The 18,459-nt window shown below is 40.7% G+C and overlaps 2 protein-coding genes and 4 non-coding genes across 7 annotated transcripts; 5 read left to right on the top strand and 1 right to left on the bottom strand.

Annotated features, from left to right (window-relative positions):
- Nucleotides 1-1,397: 1,397 nt before the first annotated feature.
- trnap-agg (transfer RNA proline (anticodon AGG)) lies at nt 1,398-1,469 on the top strand. The gene has a single exon. It is a non-coding gene; the product is annotated as a tRNA-Pro (tRNA).
- A 283-nt stretch (nt 1,470-1,752) lies between these two features.
- Nucleotides 1,753-1,824, bottom strand: trnaw-cca (transfer RNA tryptophan (anticodon CCA)). The gene has a single exon. It is a non-coding gene; the product is annotated as a tRNA-Trp (tRNA).
- A 339-nt stretch (nt 1,825-2,163) lies between these two features.
- On the top strand, nt 2,164-2,237 carry trnai-aau (transfer RNA isoleucine (anticodon AAU)). The gene has a single exon. It is a non-coding gene; the product is annotated as a tRNA-Ile (tRNA).
- A 286-nt stretch (nt 2,238-2,523) lies between these two features.
- Nucleotides 2,524-2,595, top strand: trnag-ucc (transfer RNA glycine (anticodon UCC)). Its single transcript has one exon. It is a non-coding gene; the product is annotated as a tRNA-Gly (tRNA).
- A 4,566-nt stretch (nt 2,596-7,161) lies between these two features.
- Nucleotides 7,162-12,564, top strand: kncn (kinocilin). Its single transcript, XM_085390077.1, has 5 exons — nt 7,162-7,336; nt 9,376-9,444; nt 9,541-9,612; nt 11,012-11,105; nt 12,327-12,564. Exons 1-5 carry the CDS (start codon nt 7,189-7,191, stop codon nt 12,394-12,396), a joined length of 453 nt encoding a protein of 150 aa, XP_085246203.1. The 5' UTR covers nt 7,162-7,188; the 3' UTR covers nt 12,397-12,564.
- A 1,521-nt stretch (nt 12,565-14,085) lies between these two features.
- Nucleotides 14,086-17,635, top strand: tmem275a (transmembrane protein 275a). 2 transcript variants are annotated; one of them, XM_085389443.1, is made up of 2 exons: nt 14,086-14,641; nt 15,407-17,635. In XM_085389443.1, the coding sequence occupies exon 2, from the start codon at nt 15,445-15,447 to the stop codon at nt 16,063-16,065; it is 621 nt and encodes a 206-aa protein (XP_085245569.1). In that variant the 5' UTR covers nt 14,086-14,641; nt 15,407-15,444; the 3' UTR covers nt 16,066-17,635. The 2 variants fall into 2 exon arrangements, with proteins under 2 accessions (XP_085245569.1, XP_085245571.1); XM_085389445.1 differs by having other exon boundaries at nt 15,278-17,635.
- The last annotated feature ends 824 nt before the right edge of the window (nt 17,636-18,459 follow it).

Raw genomic sequence — 18,459 nt, 5'->3', positions numbered from 1 at the left:
TGCCATAAATAAATACAACTGTACTGGAATACTATAAATGCCATTAAAACAGCCCTTAACATTTTGATTTCTGTTTTCTTTATTAATTTGTAGAATGATAGGAAAATAGCGCTGTTTTTGATATGATCCCATATTAAGTAAGTACAGGCCCAGTATTACTGATATCACTACCGACACGTTAGGTCGGTTAGTTAGTCAGAAATTTCGAGTTTTTCCGAGTTCGCAGTTGGAATTTTTATCTGATTTCGAAAGTCAGAGAAGCAGATAAACCAATTTAGCAATCGAAGATGGCAGCACTGAATATAATCAAACATTTTAATGCCTATTAAATACCTGCTTGTGTTACCTTCCACAATAATTAGTTAACACAACAAAACAAACAAACTTTTCATTGTTTTGTTTTTGGAAAGGCACCACTAAAGCACAATAAGAGAGAAGGCACATCTTGCTATATACAGCTGTGTTAAAATATGTTATTATTGTTGGCTGCTTGAGGTAACTTGTGTTTAATTGTATCCCCATGTATAAAAAGGTACTTCTCAAAAATTTGGAGTTGACACTCTAAACAGAGAGCTAGAGAGAGTGAAATGAGGGGTTCAGTAAAGGCCAAATTTGCTTTGTGGTCCTCCAACTCAGAGTTGTAACACAGTCATGACAAAGGTGACACAGCCAGACAAGGTTCCTTTTTTTGGTCAGCTTTGAGAACTACCACATTTTACAGTGCAAGGCTGAATATGGTATCCAAGACTCCTTAGACAATAAACAATTCAGTTCACTTACATTCAGTTCAGCATTGATGTGTCACTCTTACATAATGCTTAACTAACAGGTTATACCAGTAGGCCTGGTCACTGGTTAATGCAGGCTAGTGCTTAGCCAAGTGAGACCAGTGAGTGTTAATATTGGCGCTGTCGACCCTGCAGGGCAAAATAGCATGGTGGATTTAGGTATGTGATTTTCCTTTTTGGATTCAATGCACGGATTTCTCCACCCCAAGACCCGAAATGCATGTGGTGCTGAGTAATTATAAAGTTTATGTAAGAGTATGAGCCAGCTGCTTGCAAAAACTTCGAGGTAAAATAAATCAGGTAAAGTTAGTCGGACTGGTAAACACTTTTTAATGAGCCTTACTTATCTGTATTGAGATGAATCCTCCCGTGGCCCTAGCATTACACTTTCTGTATCCATTTTTACTAGCCAGTCGGCCGAACAATAACGACAGTTTGTTATTTGTTTGTTTGCTTTATTTTTACCAACTCATGTAGAGATCTATAGCTAACAAAAACAACTGCAGTTACACGTAACATAAAGATTTTTAATTTTTAAACTACTACTAATTGTGAGCTCAGGACCTGTTGTTGGTTTTGTTGGATTACGACGATGCTGCATTTCGAGCTGGCTCGTTGGTCTAGGGGTATGATTCTCGCTTAGGGTGCGAGAGGTCCCGGGTTCAAATCCCGGACGAGCCCACCGTTTTACTTTGTTATTTTGAATTGCTATTAATAATTCTCCTTGTTAACGTTGCCAATATCGCTTTCGCAGATACGTAATTAAATGCAAATGCGATGATATTTAGGATTATAAGACAAAGCTTCTTCAGAGTGAGAATCTTCACCGCCGCAGCACTCAATCTAATGTCGATAAAAAAAACTGTATTCATATTTACCACGCGTGCAAACGCGGTAAGTAGCAACTTGTAAGACAGAAGATTACAATTTAAGCGTGCGTTTTACTGTGGAACAAAAAAAGGTTTGACCCCGACGTGATTTGAACACGCAACCTTCTGATCTGGAGTCAGACGCGCTACCGTTGCGCCACGAGGTCTGTGGCATAAACCTTGTATATGCCTATCATAAAGGTGGGCATGCTGTGCTGTGGCTACATATGGTCTTTAGCTTGTGTCACTAAGTGATATTTTATGAAAAACGTCGAAATGTGAAAATTCTGACTTTAATCTCAGAATTCTGGAAAAGAAAGAGTGCCCACTTTTTTTTTCCAGTGGCCCTAATCCTCTTCCGTAATAAGTCCTAATCAGAAGGCCTGTTTTTAAGTAAGACAGTAAAAACCTTGGGGCTGGCTGTCCACACTGGTATTGTATTGTGGGCCCAGCCATTAGTCATTTGTATATAGTATATATAGTGTACCACTGTATCTTTGGTAAGTGGCCGGTTAGCTCAGTTGGTTAGAGCGTGGTGCTAATAACGCCAAGGTCGCGGGTTCGATCCCCGTACGGGCCACAGTTGCGTTTTTTTCTCCCTTCTTTGGGAAAATTATTTTGCTGCTCGATTTTATTACGGTGTGAAAACAAGCCGTGTCAGCAGTATGGATGTATTTGGTTCGGCGAAAAAATAGAATAAAATAGCCCCATGTTATGGCCAAATATAGACACTTCTAGAACGGCAAATATTTGTAGACAGACTACGAAAAGCCATAATATGCAGTACATATAAAATATAAACATACATATAGTTCATATAAATCGATATGGATTGAAGTGAATTTGAGTAATCTTCCTCTAAGGAGGCGTTGGTGGTATAGTGGTTAGCATAGCTGCCTTCCAAGCAGTTGACCCGGGTTCGATTCCCGGCCAACGCAGGCTATTTTCTTTCTTTTTTTTAAAAAATAAATTTCTTCCAAATCCATAAAAATACAGTAGTTGAAACTGTTATCGTAATGTTGTTACTGCATGTGCATATGTTAACATTCATATAACACATATGACAGTCTGGGTGTGACTCATCTAGCTGGCTGTTCCTTTCTGTGTGGAGTTTGCATGCTCTCTTGTGTGAAAGCTTGTGTGGATTTACTCCGGTTTCCTCCCACAGTGCATGGGTTAGGTTAGCTGACGTGTCAATATGACCATGAATGGTTTATCTGTCTCCCTGTGTTAGCCCTGTGATAGATAAAAGGGCAACATTGTTCATGGTCAGTGTTGGGAAGGTTACTTTTAAAATGTATTCCACTACAGAATACATGCCCCAAAATGTATTTTGTAACGTATTCCGTTACGTTACTCAATGAGAGTGACATATTCTGAATACTTTGGATTACTTAATATATTATCATGCTTCTTTACAACTACATGAATGTACTATTGCTGTGTGATTTATTACTATTACTGAAGGTTACTCGCCATACCAATACCAACTACATTTTTAAATCTTAATATAAAATGAGTAACAGTAGGGTGGACAATAGGTAAGGCTGCGCTTTTTGCAACGATCTCATATAGAAAATTATTCCGAGGCTCAGAACCGTAGTAAAGACACCTCTGGCTAATACGGTCAACTTTGCTAGCAAGAGACAGAGAGAGGAGTTGAAAGGCTGCTCCAGCGGAACTTATTGTTTCGGAGGAAAACAGGAACACAGCGTACAGTCGAGTTTTAATAGCTTACTTACAACTGGGCTCGTCAGGCACTCTTCTTGGCTGCAGTGGTTATTATTATATTTACATGTTTCCAGCTCCCGTTTTTGCTCGATGACAACTTGTACTTTTCGACTCTCCTTTTTCTCCCTCCTCGCGCTCACAGACACATAACATAACGCGCTCTCTCACCCAGGAAACACGCAGAGCGAGAGCGTCACCCTGTAACCATGGCAACCGCAACGCTGCCGCCTGGAACTACAGAATGTAGCTGTCAAACAAAACCGAAACAGTCCTGACCCGCCACAATATGAAACAGGAAAGTACCGCCGTGTAATCCACAAAGTAACTGTATTCTAAATGCCACCTTTTTAAACGGTACCTGTAACAGAATACAGTTACTCATATTATGTATTTTAAATACGTAACGGCGGTACATGTATTCCGTTACTCCCCAACACTGCATGCTGGTGGAAACCCAAACAAAACACACATTAAGAGGCTCAAATGCCTGTGTCTCAATCTCGTGTCTCATAATGACGTGAAGAAATATTTTTTAAAATGATTTAATATTGTAACGTTCACAAGAACCAGACGGTTGGGGTCTCAGTTTGTCCGTTTATTTGGCACATAAGCCAGCGGGTTGTTAACTCAGGGGGAAGCGCTCTCGAACTCCACCTCTCTTCAGCCTGGCACACACACAGAACAACCAGGTCCCACCCACCCCTTCCTGTACACCACAACCAAACATGAATCTTAAAGGAACAACAACAGTGTGCAGAGATCACCAACATGTCACTGTACAATAACACTTAACCATCGTTACAATATGAAGGCAACAGGCAGAGTGTTACAGGCATCGCCTTAAAGAATGTAGCCTCATGGGCAGTGTAGAACGATGGATTGGATTTATATAGCGCTTTTCAAGGCACCCAGAGCGCTTTACAATGCCACTATTCATTCACTCTCACACACTGGTGGAGGCAAGCTATGGTTGTAGCTTGGGGCAGACTGACAGAAGCGAGGCTGCCATATCACGCCATCGGCCCCTCTGGCCAACACCAGTAGGCGGTAGGGTAAAGTGTCTTGCCCAAGGACACAACGACTAGGACAGAGAGCCCGGTGATCGAACTGGCGACCTTCCGGTTACAGATACGCTTCCCAACCCCCTGAGCCACGGTCACCCGCAATGGACTGCCATACCCGTTATGTGTCTGTGAGCCTGAGGGAGGGAGAAAAAGGAGAGTGGAAAAGTACAAGCTGTCAACGAGCAGAAACGGGAGCTGGAAGCATGTAAATATAATAATAACCACTGCAGCCAAAAAGAGTGCCTGGCATTTGAGCCTCTTAATGCGTGTTTTGTTTGGGTTTCCACCAGCATGCAGTGTTGGGGAGTAACGGAATACATGTACCGCCGTTAAGTATTTAAAATACAAAATATGAGTAACTGTATTCCGTTACAGGTACCGTTTAAAAAGGTGGTATTTAGAATACAGTTACTTTGTGGATTACACGGCGGTACTTTCCTGTTTCATATTGTGGCGGGTCAGGACTGTTTCGGTTTTGTTTGACAGCTACGTTCTGTTGTTCCAGGCGGCAGCGTTACGGTTGCCATGGTTACAGGGCGACGCTCTGCGTGTTTCCTGGGTGAGAGAGCGCTTTTTTGTTGTTGTTGTTGTGCTAAGCTAATAGGCAGAATGCAGAATGTAGCTTCATGGGCAGTGTAGTCCGTGCTGCAGGGAGAATGGACTGGTTATGTGTCTGTGAGCGAGGGAGGGAGAAAAAGGAGAGTCGAAAAGTACAAGTTGTCATCGAGCAAAAACGGGAGCTGGAAAATTGTAAATATAATAATAACCACTGCAGCCAAGAAGAGTGCCTGACAAGCCCAGTTGTAAGTAAGCTATTAAAACTTGCTTTGTTGGTGTTTTCCTCTGAAACAATAAGTTCCGTTGGAGCAGCCTTTCAATGCCTCTCTCTGTCTCTCGCAAGCAGAGTTGACCCACACAACAAAGTAAAACAATTTTTCGGCTACGAGCCCGACACGGAACTGTATTAGTCAGAGGTCCCTTTACTACGGTTCGGAGCCGCGGACCTTCAGTAATAGTAATAAATCACACAACAATAGTACATTCACGTAGTTGTAAAATGCATGATAATATGTTAAGTAATCAAAAGTATTCAGAATACGTTACTCTCATTGAGTAACGTAACGGAATACGTTACAGAATACATTTTAGGGCATGTATTCTGTATTCTGTAATGGAATACATTTTAAAAGTAACCTTCCCAACACTGCCAGCATGGAATTACAAAAAATAGCGAGGGCATAGCCTGACATATGAAACAGGAAAAGACCACCATGTAATCCCTTTATTTCAACAAAGTAACTGTATTCTGAACACCACCTTTTTAAACGGTAACTGTAACGGAATACAGTTACTCATATTTTGTATTTTAAATACGTAACGGTGGTACATGTATTCCGTTACTCCCCAGCACTGTCCATAGTGTATGGCCTTGCACCCTCTAAGAGCTCAGTTGACTCCAACCTCTCTGTGAATTGTATAATCAGAAAAGAAATACATGGACAATTGTGGTTATTTTCCCTAATGAATGATCAGATGTATACAGGACTCTGTATTATTATTCAGTTTGTTAGCCCATCAGAATCTGTAAACATCAGGAGGTTCAGGACTTCTAGTGCTTCTCTTTCTGCTGGGGGACAGCAAGAAAAAACAAATACCTTGAGCAGAAACTACATCTCTGTCCTTCAGAACTGCTCCTTCACTTTCTGCGACACCATGATGGGGATGTTTCATGAGTCTCTGGTGTAATGTGGCATTTTTATGTTCTGGTCTGCTGGGGGACGGATGACCCCAAAGGACTTGATAAATCTCTTTGGAAGGCTGGTTCACTCCTGGGGATTTGCAGCCCCTTGCAAGTTAGCTTGATTTTAAAGGTTGACATGCCACAAAGGCTGTCAAGAGTCATTATTGTCAGCCATTAATTGCTGTGTCACTAACACACACATACACACACACACACACATAGGACCCGCATTACCAGCATTGATTAAAAATACATGCAATCATCCAGAAAAGATGGAGTTTACTTTCTTAACAGTAAATGTGTCACAGTTTCTCTTCCACCCAGTATGCTCATTTGTTACCCTACTCACCGGTGTTAATCCTTCTAACCCCCTACCCACCCTTCCTCCCCCGTTGCCATGGATATGCTATTCCTATGGCAACTGCATGCCTTTGTGGATGGCTTCAGGCCCCCACCACATGGAGAACTCTCTGAACCTTTCATTACACATTCCCTTCAAGCTCACAGGCAAATCAGAAAAGTAGCGTAATCTAACTGTCTCTCTGTCACAGTTTCCTCTGTGCTGCCTTTGTAGTCATGCTGCCATACCTTGCCTTTAAGTTTCAGCATATTGCAACTCTACAAGACTTGTTAACAGTTTGAGAATTGCAATTAGGGTATTTGCTGCAGCCCTGATACTTGATGCCGGAGGACTATGATCAGATTTGTAGCATGGGTTTCACAGTCAAAAGAGTCAGAGCCACTAGTTTTCTAATTTTCTATGTCAATGGAAACCAGAGCTCTATCTTTAAAGATGCATGAGGTATCTTAAGAAACAGAATATAGTGACTGAGGCTTAACTAGAGAAAGTGTTTCTGCATCATTGAGAGTGAAAAACGAAGTGGGGTGAGGCTCGGGGACATTAAAGTTGAGGGCCCAAGTTAAAGCAGAGCACAGTGTCGGGGCTCCACAGTGCATGTGGTGGGGGGAGCAGGCGGGGAGCATCCACGTGCTGAATGAACCCTGTCAGCACCGGAGAGTACCACGGGCTACGGGTAGGCTCAGCCCTGCTCAGCATTGTGGCGGGCTGCATCATCATTGGGGTATCCAGGGAATGCGATGCTGATGCAGTCGGAGGTATCTTCCTGGGAGCGGGGGGCCTCGGTGAGTGTGTCTTAAGATTTTATAGGTGATGCAGTTATAGGGAGAGTAATAAGCCGATTCTGGATATTTGGATTACATTTGTTTATTAAACCTGCTTTTTGCTATTGCTGTGTGTAACTTTTAACTTATGACATTTTTCAGGAGGTCATGACAGATCTGTTGTCTCTCATGCACTGCAGCCCTGAACTTTCATACAACAGAGGTTCATGCAAGAAATTTATAACTGAGTACAAAGTCCGTGTGATGTCCAACTACACACTTTTGAGAGAGCCCATATGATATGTTTGGCCTTCTCTGTGCCCCCCAGAATAACATATTATACACATCATTTGATACATATTAATACACATTATTAATACAATAATATTGGCTAAGGTTTTGCAAAATTAGTAGTTTTACTTCAGGTACTTTAAGCAGTTTTTGATGCTAAAACTTCTGCTATTACCACACAGTGTATTTTATTATGCTCTATTTCTGTGGCTTTCACATTTTTTTTAACCTTTTAACAGCCACCTGGTCATCTGGTGACCCATGTGGTGTTAGGGGTAGAGTCCAATCGATATATTGGCCAAGAGGCTCAAGTGGGAAAAGCCGTTAAAAGAAAAACTGTAGTGCCAAAATTTAAAATGCAACATTTCAGACAGTTTTCTGATTTAACATGTAGCATGTAGCTAAAATAAAATTCAACCCTGGCCCGGGAGGGTTTACCAGTGATACGTTGTATATTAAGAGGTTAAACAGAAGGTTTTAGGTAATAGTTGTATCTAAACATTATGGTGCGTCACCGGAGAGATTATTACACAGTGCATTTCTTTGTGAGTGAGTTAATTTGTTAATTCACTAAAAATCCAATTCAAGAAGGCCAAAAAAGTGAGGGAGCGCACATTTATATCTCACTGGAATATCTATTTGAAATGAAATGTCAAAAACTCAGGTGAAAGATCAGCGGTCAGTGTCAGTTTTCCATCCCTCATTCATTTGATACAGCGCTGTAACTGGAGCCAGCTGATAGCCAGAGGAACTGGGCTGCCAAGATAAAGGAGTGTCTTTACCGGTTTCCTGGAGAGAAGGAGCAAAAGGGCAGGGTTTTCAATCACAGGACGATGGCATCAGAGTGCATGCATAGTTAATGCAAAAAACATCCTCTCTGATGAGTTGATCATCTTTCAGTAACTAATTTGACTTTGTAATGTGCACTAAGAATCTGACAAATCAACACTGCGCACAGCCGCTTGACAGAAACATTCGCTTTGGCAGCATTTGTGCAGCTGAGTAGCATCTAATTATGTGTTTTGGGGCTTGTGTGCTGCGATGCTGCCTCCAACACATAGGCTGACTAATGAGTATAAACAGAGTGTTCTCAGCAGATTGTTTTTACTCCTTCCGCAGTTTCATGACATTTTAAGCACAAACATGCATCACAGCCACCCTCAGGACTTGCCGGGGGTGTAATGCCAGATCTTCTGGCTTATAGAGGGAAATCAATAACGTTTGAATTGGAGCACAGTGCCACAGAGAGGCACACGAGCCCAGCGGTTCAGATATTACTTTGTACTTTGAGTCGAACTGAACGAAACATCGCACACTGTAGCTGCTGCACTGAGAATAATCTGAAGGCTTTGTCGAGTGGATTTCAGTTTGGGAATAGATATTTCATCAAACAGCCTTATTGTTTCTCCGCAAAGTCTCCAAGTATGGAAACTTCTATTAAAAACTGTTATTTTTATGAGCCGTTAAGGCTCACGGGAGCAGGAGGCAGTGAGATTGCATTTCAAACAACTGAACAAAATAAATTACACTGATTGGTGTGAATTAGTCCATGCAGGTGATTGAATTTGTATTTTTTAATACACTATTACAATTTATGCCCATTTTTAATGAGGCTTCTCATTGCATCTGCAGCACCAAATGCTTTCCTCTCTCGTGGTGACAGTTATCTGCACTAACACTGCAGTAAATCTGCTGCTTTTCAACCATAAGGGAACTAGAGTAAAGCCAGGCCTTAATTAATAAATTTATTGGACTGTTATGCTTTCCAGGCCTGCTAATAGCAATCTACCCCTTCATAAAAGCTTGGCTGAACGTCAACCACATCCTTCCATCCTTTGGTAAGCAGTTTGATATATACCTGTATATTTTTCGATGCTATTATTTGTAAGTGTGTTCACGATAACAATAAAAGGCATTTTGGCTAAAATCCTCAGCGAACTTCAGAGTGCACCCCGCGCCTGCCAATCCTGCTCCTGATCAGCCAGTTGAGACACTGAGACGAGAAGGTGGGTGAAATGAAGGAGCGAGCCAGTGAGTTAATAATGCTATCGTATAACACTCAAAGGCACTTGATACTGATCTGCATTGAGTCTATGCGCCTTATTTGTTTGATAAAAACTCAGACACCTGTAGAAACACTGCAGTTGACAGCAGCGAGGCAGATGTTGTGCTCAGGCTGTTATCAGAGAGAGCGCTTCAGCCATCTGTCTAATGTCTCACTGAGTGCGCTTAAAAAAAATAATATAATTTCCTTCTTTCCTAACTGCTTTTTTTTTCACTTAATTGTTAACAAATATGAGCCAGGGGAAACGTTTGTCTGCATACAGTTTTTGCGCTGTGCAGCCAACTGTGCATCTGTGCATGTTTGTGCTCCAGTGAAAGTAGGTTCATGTTTTTGACATGCTGACTTCAAACATGGAAACTATTACCAGACTGAGTGAAACATTTGCAAATTATGTGTTTTTGTTTCGTTTTATCAGTTTGAGTTAAATGTTGCATATTAAAACTTATTGAAATCATATGTGAAGGTCAAAATCACAGAAAGATTCAGGAGTGCCTGCATTCCCGTCCTAAAATTCCCTCTCTGAAGCTATATTCTTGCACTTAGATGAGCTGCTTATACCTACACTTATGATCATAGGTTTACATGCGCACTGTCTTTTAACTTGACAAGGCCAAGGTCCGTTTACTTCTCAGTAGTCATCGCGATCACGATCATCTTTGCCAGCTTAAAATTTTTTTGTTTGATAGCACTCACTCCAAAGTCCAAAGGACTCCGTGAAGATCTAAGAAGGAGAATTGTAGATTTACACAAGTTGAAAAGGTCTCTTGGAGTGATTTCTAGACAACCACAGATTCCAACATAATCAGTTCAAGCAATTTTCATAAATGCAAGTTATTCGGATGTGTCAACATTGGAACTGGAAACTGCTGGAACACCAGTGTTACTGTTCAGTGAAGTGAGTGTTACGAGAACATGGACTGAGAGAGTGGTGACCAAGAAAGAAGCCCCGGGTCCAAAATCATCAACTTCAAGCTCGACGGAAAAGTACATGTACGCTGTACAATCATTCCAATCTGGAAAAAGAACAATTCAAAGAAATCATTAAAAGCCCAAACTACCATGATATTCATGCCCATGAGGAATGAATGATTGTATGTAAACTTTTAACCACACCTGTATCTGTTATTATCTTTTTAGTTTAAGTTAAGCGTTCATTTAAAACTATCTGCCTTAATTGTTAAGGCCCATGTTATATACATATATGTGACTATACAATCCAAATAAGTGTTTTCCCCTCTGTATAACCCTTCTCAGTATGATCTAGTGCTCATTGTTTCACATGCTAGTTAAACATGTACTGTTACACTTAATGCTTCCATGCTCTCTTGTTGTCTTGCCAGGGACTCACAGTCAGATTAATCTGGAACGGTCTAAGAGTCGTATGGGAACCTTTGTGGAGGCTGGAACAATAGCTGAAGCCAACCCGGATGAGGGGTCTGTCTCCTTTGATAATTATACATGATCAAAATAGGGATGTGAATGGTACCACAGTACAGCAGAAAGGCATTTCAATATACCTTATCTGTAATATAGTTCCTGTGACTGTAATGCTATGTTTCCTGGATATAAGAGTACTTTTAATTTCCTAAGCTTTGCAGTATGAATCACATTTTGCAGAAACTAGTCAGCATGTTGATAGACTTATAAGAATCTAATCTGGGCATGAATGGATCTTGGAAAAACTACAAAAACCTTTGAGAGCTGTGATAATACACAAGCCAGCAGCTCCATAGTAGTGCAGTATATCTCACATGCAGTACTATCGTGGGCTTTACTCAGAATCTTGATATGTACAGATCTGCTGTGTCGCCCGATTGGTAGTTCTTGTTGCTCTTTATGCCTTATATTAATTAACTGTTTGCTATTTTTAAAAATTATAATATAAACACTAAGGTGTTAAAGTAAGATCGAGAAAAAACACTGAAATGTTACTATGTGACAGTCTCACTGATGACATGCGCTACTTAGAGAATGTTGACTTCCTTTCAGCACTTCAGTCTCTACTTTTCCATTTGAATGACTTTCTAACTAGGTTTATCCAGACAGGTAAGGGTTACCTTTATTATTTCTGAGAGTTAAAGACATTTTTTTTAAACCATAGCCAAACTGTCAAGAAAAGAATCAACAAAACGCCTTACATAATGACGTGGGGGTTTTTGTTGGCTGACTACAAGCAATTTAGAGGAGAATGGGGGGCTTTTGAAAGTGAACCTTACCAAGTATCACCTCCTTTTCAAAGTCACTCACTTTTAATTTTGTTACTATGGCAATGGCACTACCACATATATTTCAATCATGTCATCATGCATTTCATGCGCTGTCCTGTGTGACAACAAACAGACAGCAGAGTCTGCACTGACCTTCAAAACGAAGCAGTTTTTCAGGTCTTCACTGACATTTGTGAAAGAGAGTACTTTTCAATGTGTAGCATCTTGAAAGACAGACAACTGAAGTCACACTTCAGCACTATAGTCTCATTTAAACAAGAAAAACAAACCAGATAACACACTGATGCACTGTTTGGCTCAGTTATTTAACAGATGAGGAATTACGTAGTGCAGATCATCTAAAATCTCAGTTATATCAAGGAAAAGGTTTTAGTTCAGCGAACACAACGCAAGCCTCCCTCATGACTGATCCGTCTGTCTTTTGCAGGACTTCTGCGGACATGCCGGATGTCTTATCGAGACGGAAACTAAAGCCTTCAGATCAAGATCTGCCATGAGGTCATCACGTAGCAAGACTGGCCGCTCCATGTGAAGGAAGCCGGATGCAGAAGGTTGCAACTTCTGCAGAAGAAGTTTAATTTTTCTGTATTGATCTTCCTTCACACTTAGTACAAAAAAGTACTGCTGTGTAAATCTCTCTGCTGTGTAGATCTTTATAAATCTCGTTTTCCTGTTCATATGTGATATCAGCTCATCATGTTAGCTGAGATCACCTCATTATATATATATATATATATATATATATATATATATATATATATATATATATATATATATATATATATATATATATATATGTATATATATAACAGCATGTCATCTAATAAACATCCAGAGATTGTGATCATTAGTGGAGTTTTTTTTCTATTTTACATCCTGACACTGAGTGAAGCAAATTAGGCCCAATAGTCCAACTCCTGTGCAGCTCCTCTAATCATGGTACAATGCTCTATGCCACCAATTATAAAATTATGACAGTCATTAAGCGATGATGGGTTTTGGATATTATTCAATTCCCCTGCATGTGATTTCCATGAGTAGCACACACACAAATAAATGAATGCACATACACACACGTGGCAACATCCATGGCGTGCACACAGTGACCTGCGACCCACCCACCCCCTCCGCAGTGAAACGTAATACATTGATATTCAGGACAGCACCGGCAGAAAGCGCAACAAAAAAAGTGTAACGTGCTGTGAGGCTGAATAATGCCGAGCTGTGTTCATGAGCTGTGCACAACAGGAGCCCCGAGGAGTCTGCGGTGCAGCTTGATTGTCAAACCTCAAATCACAACACCACAATCCCCCTGTGTCTGGGAGTTAGACAGTGGAGGAGCACGTAATGAACTGCATATACAAATATAGTCCATATTTTACAAGATAAGTAAATAACCTGGGTGGCAACAAGAAGGTTTAAACCCTTTTAAAACATTTAAAGGACTGTTTTGTTACTAACACACTTTTGCGGTCATGTATAGATTCAGTAGCTGCAAACTAGCTGACTTACTGCAAAGGTCGTGACCCTTTTGAGTTTTGATGACTCATCTTTTACCACAGCAAGCCAAAAGTTGGTCTAATAATAGCTATCCTCGATTTATTACCAGTTAATTTAGCTGATAGCCAACAATGTAGACACTGGATCATTATCATCATCATGAGCTACATGATCAAAAAAAGATCAAAATGAATAAACAAGTAAATATTTTAATAGAAAATATTCATATAAATAATATACAATAACAAATAGTCACGTAAAGAAATACAATATTTTTGCCTATTAAATTATAATATAAAATAATAGATAAACAAATAAATAAATATTTTAATAGAAAAATATTCTTATTGAATTATAGTAAAATAATAAATAGCTACATAAAATAATACAAAATGAATGAATATAATATTTTTTCTATTTTTCTATTAAATTATAATATTAAATTCTATTCTATTAAATTATAATATTAAATAAATAAATATTTTAACAGAAAAATATTCATATTGAATTATATTATAAAATAATACACAGCATAAATAAATAATAATTTTAGATAAAACATTTTTATATTCGAGAGAGCTGTGGAATAAATTAAAATCCTTTGCCTTTTTCAAGAATCAGCAACATTGCGGTGTGGGCTGAAGGCAGAGAGCAACAGCTTTCACCTTCATCACTCCCTCCTCCACTTGCACACTCGCTCGCGCACACAGGGGTGGCTCGGGAACGAGCTTCGCATCCAGCGGTCCGGCGACGGAGGGAATATGCTCAGTTCAGATATGAATGAATGAAAATATGACAGCTTCACACAGACAGAGATGTCTGGAACACCATTTCCGGTTCGGGCTGACCTGTCAGGTGTTACGTGCTGCTCGGTCCACATCTGGAGCAGCAGCGCGCGGTGTGTCTGCTCCTAAGAAATGCCATTTCACCTAAGTGATCTTCTGCCTGTTTCTTCTTCTTCTTTTTTTCCACTCTCGGATTTTATCTTGTCGGTCGCCTTGAATCGTGTGTGCGCGTGTATGTGTGTCTGTGCGTGTTTGCTTGAGCCAGTGATTGAAGGGCTTTCATGACTTGTGCCCTCAGGACTGTGAAGCCACGAGAACAGGATGAAAATCGTTCGTTTGGTGCTGATTCGCCCTTTCAGCGTCTCAGTTATTTCGCCCCTTAATTAGAAGACCGGTAACCGCGGTGAAAATCTGCTGATCAAACAATGGAAAGACCTTCAGTGCATCAACCTAAAGGGTGAGTGTCTCGCCCCTTCTTTCATGGTTTAATTTTTGCAGAAATGCAACATCAGTGGAAGTAAAGGCGCATTTAAACGCCTCTCAAGCAAAACCCGTTTTATAAACGTGCCAACTGCGATATATCACACATTTACAGACACATATTTACAAAAATATATTTTTCACACATCCCCTCTGCTTAGGTCTCCTGTCTGCTCTTGAATGGGTGCATGCTGGAATGAAAGGGCTCATTTGATTGCAACTAAACACTCACAGCCTTTCCTCTAGTGGCTTGGGTGGCATGAATGAAGCAGCTGCACGGTGACTGTACACAGTTTAAGAGAAAATAAATAGAGATGCCATCTTAAAGACATGTTATTAAGTACCACTGAGGATTTTTCTTAATGGGCTCATGCTTCCCTTTTTTTTAACGGAGCTTATTTTAGGCCATCTAGAGTGAATTGCCCGTCCATGCGGCTGTTGTACAGGTGCTGTTTAGATCCTTTTTTGTTTTTTTAAACAGTGTAATTGATTTAGGAAGATTTCAGTGGCCAGCTGTCTTCACATGTTATGCAGGTGTCACCAATAGATGACCACTACCTGAGTGCTGCTCACTCAACTTTTTACAATCTGTTCTCATGTCTGTATTCTGTAGGTGTAGCAGCGCAATGAGGTGACAGATCAAAGCTCACTGATTGACAGAGCTTTTCTACATGTGCACACCAGTGCCATTGTAATGACTTAAAAAAGCTTATTTTCCTTTATTTTGTGTATCTACAAAAAGATAGAAGATAGAAAGCCAGAGAGCCTGGAGGGGAAACCATGGTCATCGCTGATAGAAACACCGGCACCCCTGTGCCTAAAAAGGAGCCCCAGAAGAAAAGGAAGTCTCGCCCTCATGGCCTGCCCTCTCCGGCACTCTGCTGTGCTTGTGGCCTATGCATCATGCTGGCTGGACTCAACATCACCCTGGTGGGAGCATTCGCCTTCAGCACACTGATGCCTTCTGCCAACCCCCCAATCATCATCGGACCTATCCTGCTGCTGGTGGCCTTTTCCTTTTTCGGAGCGTGTTGCGTGTGCAGTCGACTCCCGCCTCCACACAGCTCACGAAGGTCCAAGGTTGGGGGCAGAGGGGCTGGCTTGATGGGACACGGCGGGCAGGCTGGCGGGGCAGCGTTTGAAATAGAGACCAGCGAGCACACGCTGCAGGACACTACAGCTGTGCAGCTGAGCCCCACATCCTCCCCTGCATCATCCCAGGCATCCAGCTCAGAAAAAGAGGCTCCTGATGCTGATGCAGCCCTGCCGGGACCTTGCAAGCTCTTCACCATGGAGACAAACGGCCCGTCTTGTGTTTCTGCCACCGCAGTCTACTCAACCTCCACAGCAGCAGGAGGGGAGGTGAAGCTCAACCTACCACGTGAAGAAGTGGTCATCTAGCAGGGCAGAAACTCTTAGTCTATGCTAGTAGTGTAAATATCCTTCTGGGCAGAGGGGCTGCTGGGTGTGATTGTATTCTCTAGTTTACGTACTGCCATATTTCTAGTTGTGAAAAGGTGTCAAAAGTTACACTTTTATTTATTCATTTATTTACTTTCTAAATAGCATGCAAGTATTTGTGGATCAAAGGTTTCGGAATTCAAATTCCTACCTCTCTCGTGTCGTTTTCTTACAGGTCTTTGTTTTTAACGTGGGGCATTATGAACTGATTTCATGAAGAAGTCAAAGAGTCTGAAACCTTAAACACTCTTTTTCACTCTTGTTCTGATTAATGGAAACCTCAACTCTCAGCAGTGACTTTAGAGGGCTAACTAACAAAAAAGACTAAACATCTGATTATTTATTTCTTCTGAAAACTTTACACGTGAAAGGTCAGTAGCTAAACTGGACGGAAACGCATTTAATGACATTTGGCATTTTGTGTGCCATGCTCAGTGCTCAGCTTGTTTTGGGGGTGTAAGCTATTATAGGTCATACATGTGCCAAAGCAATATTCCCTTGAAATGCAAAGGGATTGCACCACACAATAGCCAATTGCAATGTATACAGGTGTAACTATATACAGTGTCGTTCGAAGTCATTATTTCTGTAGTTTGATGTAACGAATACCATCATCAATGCTGTGAATATTATGTTTCTCTCTTTTCATCTGGCGGTTTATAACATGCTAAACTTTTAATCGAAGGCAACCCCATCAGTTTAAGGTCATGTTGATCAGAGCTTTACTCGGTAGTTCCTAATGCAGTCGGAGCAAGGATTTCTTTCTCCTCTTACTCAGCGTGCATTTCATTACTTTTTTAGAGTGCTATAAGAGCATCTTTTCTAAATGTGAACAAAGGAATTTCACAGGAGATGTTTTCCTCCTATGGACCTAACATTGACAGCACTGGAAAGCCAAGAAGTTTAGATATTCCAATTATATAAAATGCATCTGTTCCCCGTCACTGTGATGGCTTCATGTCAGTTTAAATCTGCCTAGTAGACATTCAACCCCTGATTTCCTTTGAAAGGAAAAGTTGCCTTAGACTGAGATATCAGGATCAAACTAATGAGGGCTATAAAAAAGTGCACAACAGCAGTTTTCTGCGGAAAGCCTTTGTTTGGCTCCAGATTTCTATTCAGCATTGATAAGAAAGACTCAGTGATTTTGTGTTTTTTTGTGTTATAAATGCATGCAGGATGTGCTCAGAAGTCTGTATGAGGTAGCAGTTGCATACATACAGACAAACAGACACTGTTTGACATTTTAAAAAAAAAGCCAGTTGGTGTTCCTTCAGAGTTCGCCTCTGATGCTAAATTAGAGTGTCAAGCTTAATTTTGCATGCTCAGAAAATGGGTTACGGGAATGCAAACACCCTGATGTGAATGATTAATGTTGTCTGTGTGTTTTAAATTGTGTAGCACCTATAGAAAATGTGAAACAAAAAAAACATGTAAAGGATAGAATATTTTTGTCAAGACTCTAATTTAAAGGACCCTAACCCAATGTGATTTCTTTAAAAGGCATAAATAAAAAGGCTCTTTCTGTAAAAAATACTTTTCAAGTTTATATTTCTTGTGTAGTCTTCTTCCACTAAAAATGACCTGCATTACTGTTAATATAGTAATTATAACAATTGGGTTTTTTTTTTTAAAGTTTATGGCACATTTGAAAATAGAGGTGAGTGTCCACCCCAGTTTCCTTGCTTGTTTTATTTTTCCCAGCAGCAGTGCAAAGCCTGAAGACACCCAAATTACGCTGGTAAAGAACAGGGGGTCAAATCTGCAAGCTTTTGCGTTATTTACCTTTTTTTGTGGTTAAATTCTGTCAGTTGACTAATTGATTGAATAACTGAGTGTTTCAGTCAGGCAGCCTGGCTGAAAATCTGCTGTGAAGAACCAGAAATGTTGCATCTACCCGAACACATTAGATCAAGATGGCCTTGAGTGAAGAACTCCATATGAGGTCCATCTGGCTCTTCTGCTAAGTGTTTGCGTATGCGCTCAAAGCTGCTACCACTGGAGGTCGCTACAACCACATGTGTGCGTTTCAGTGAGGTTACGGAAAAGCGGCTGTCATTTTACAACAAGCCAAGAGATGTCAGTCGCTCATAACAAGCCTCTCCTGTGGAAATCACACTAACCAGTCTTATAGTGGGTTATATTTAAGTGAATTTGAATCCACATAAAAATTACTGGCATTCAAAGATCAGTAGAGGAAGCTGTCACAAATGTCTGCAGTCTCCATCATATTCCTAGAAAGAGTATGAAAATGTGACAAGAAACTGTTTTTGGCAATCTCACCTGATAATCACCTCTAATCAGGGTAGCAGACCATCGCTTGCCCCCACTCCC

Source organism: Rhamphochromis longiceps, linkage group LG18, assembly GCF_057381845.1.
Source record: "Rhamphochromis longiceps isolate RC_006_pf linkage group LG18, R_longiceps_female_GT1.1, whole genome shotgun sequence".
Lineage (NCBI taxonomy): Eukaryota > Metazoa > Chordata > Actinopteri > Cichliformes > Cichlidae > Rhamphochromis > Rhamphochromis longiceps.
This window is presented reverse-complemented; position numbering and strand designations above follow the sequence as displayed.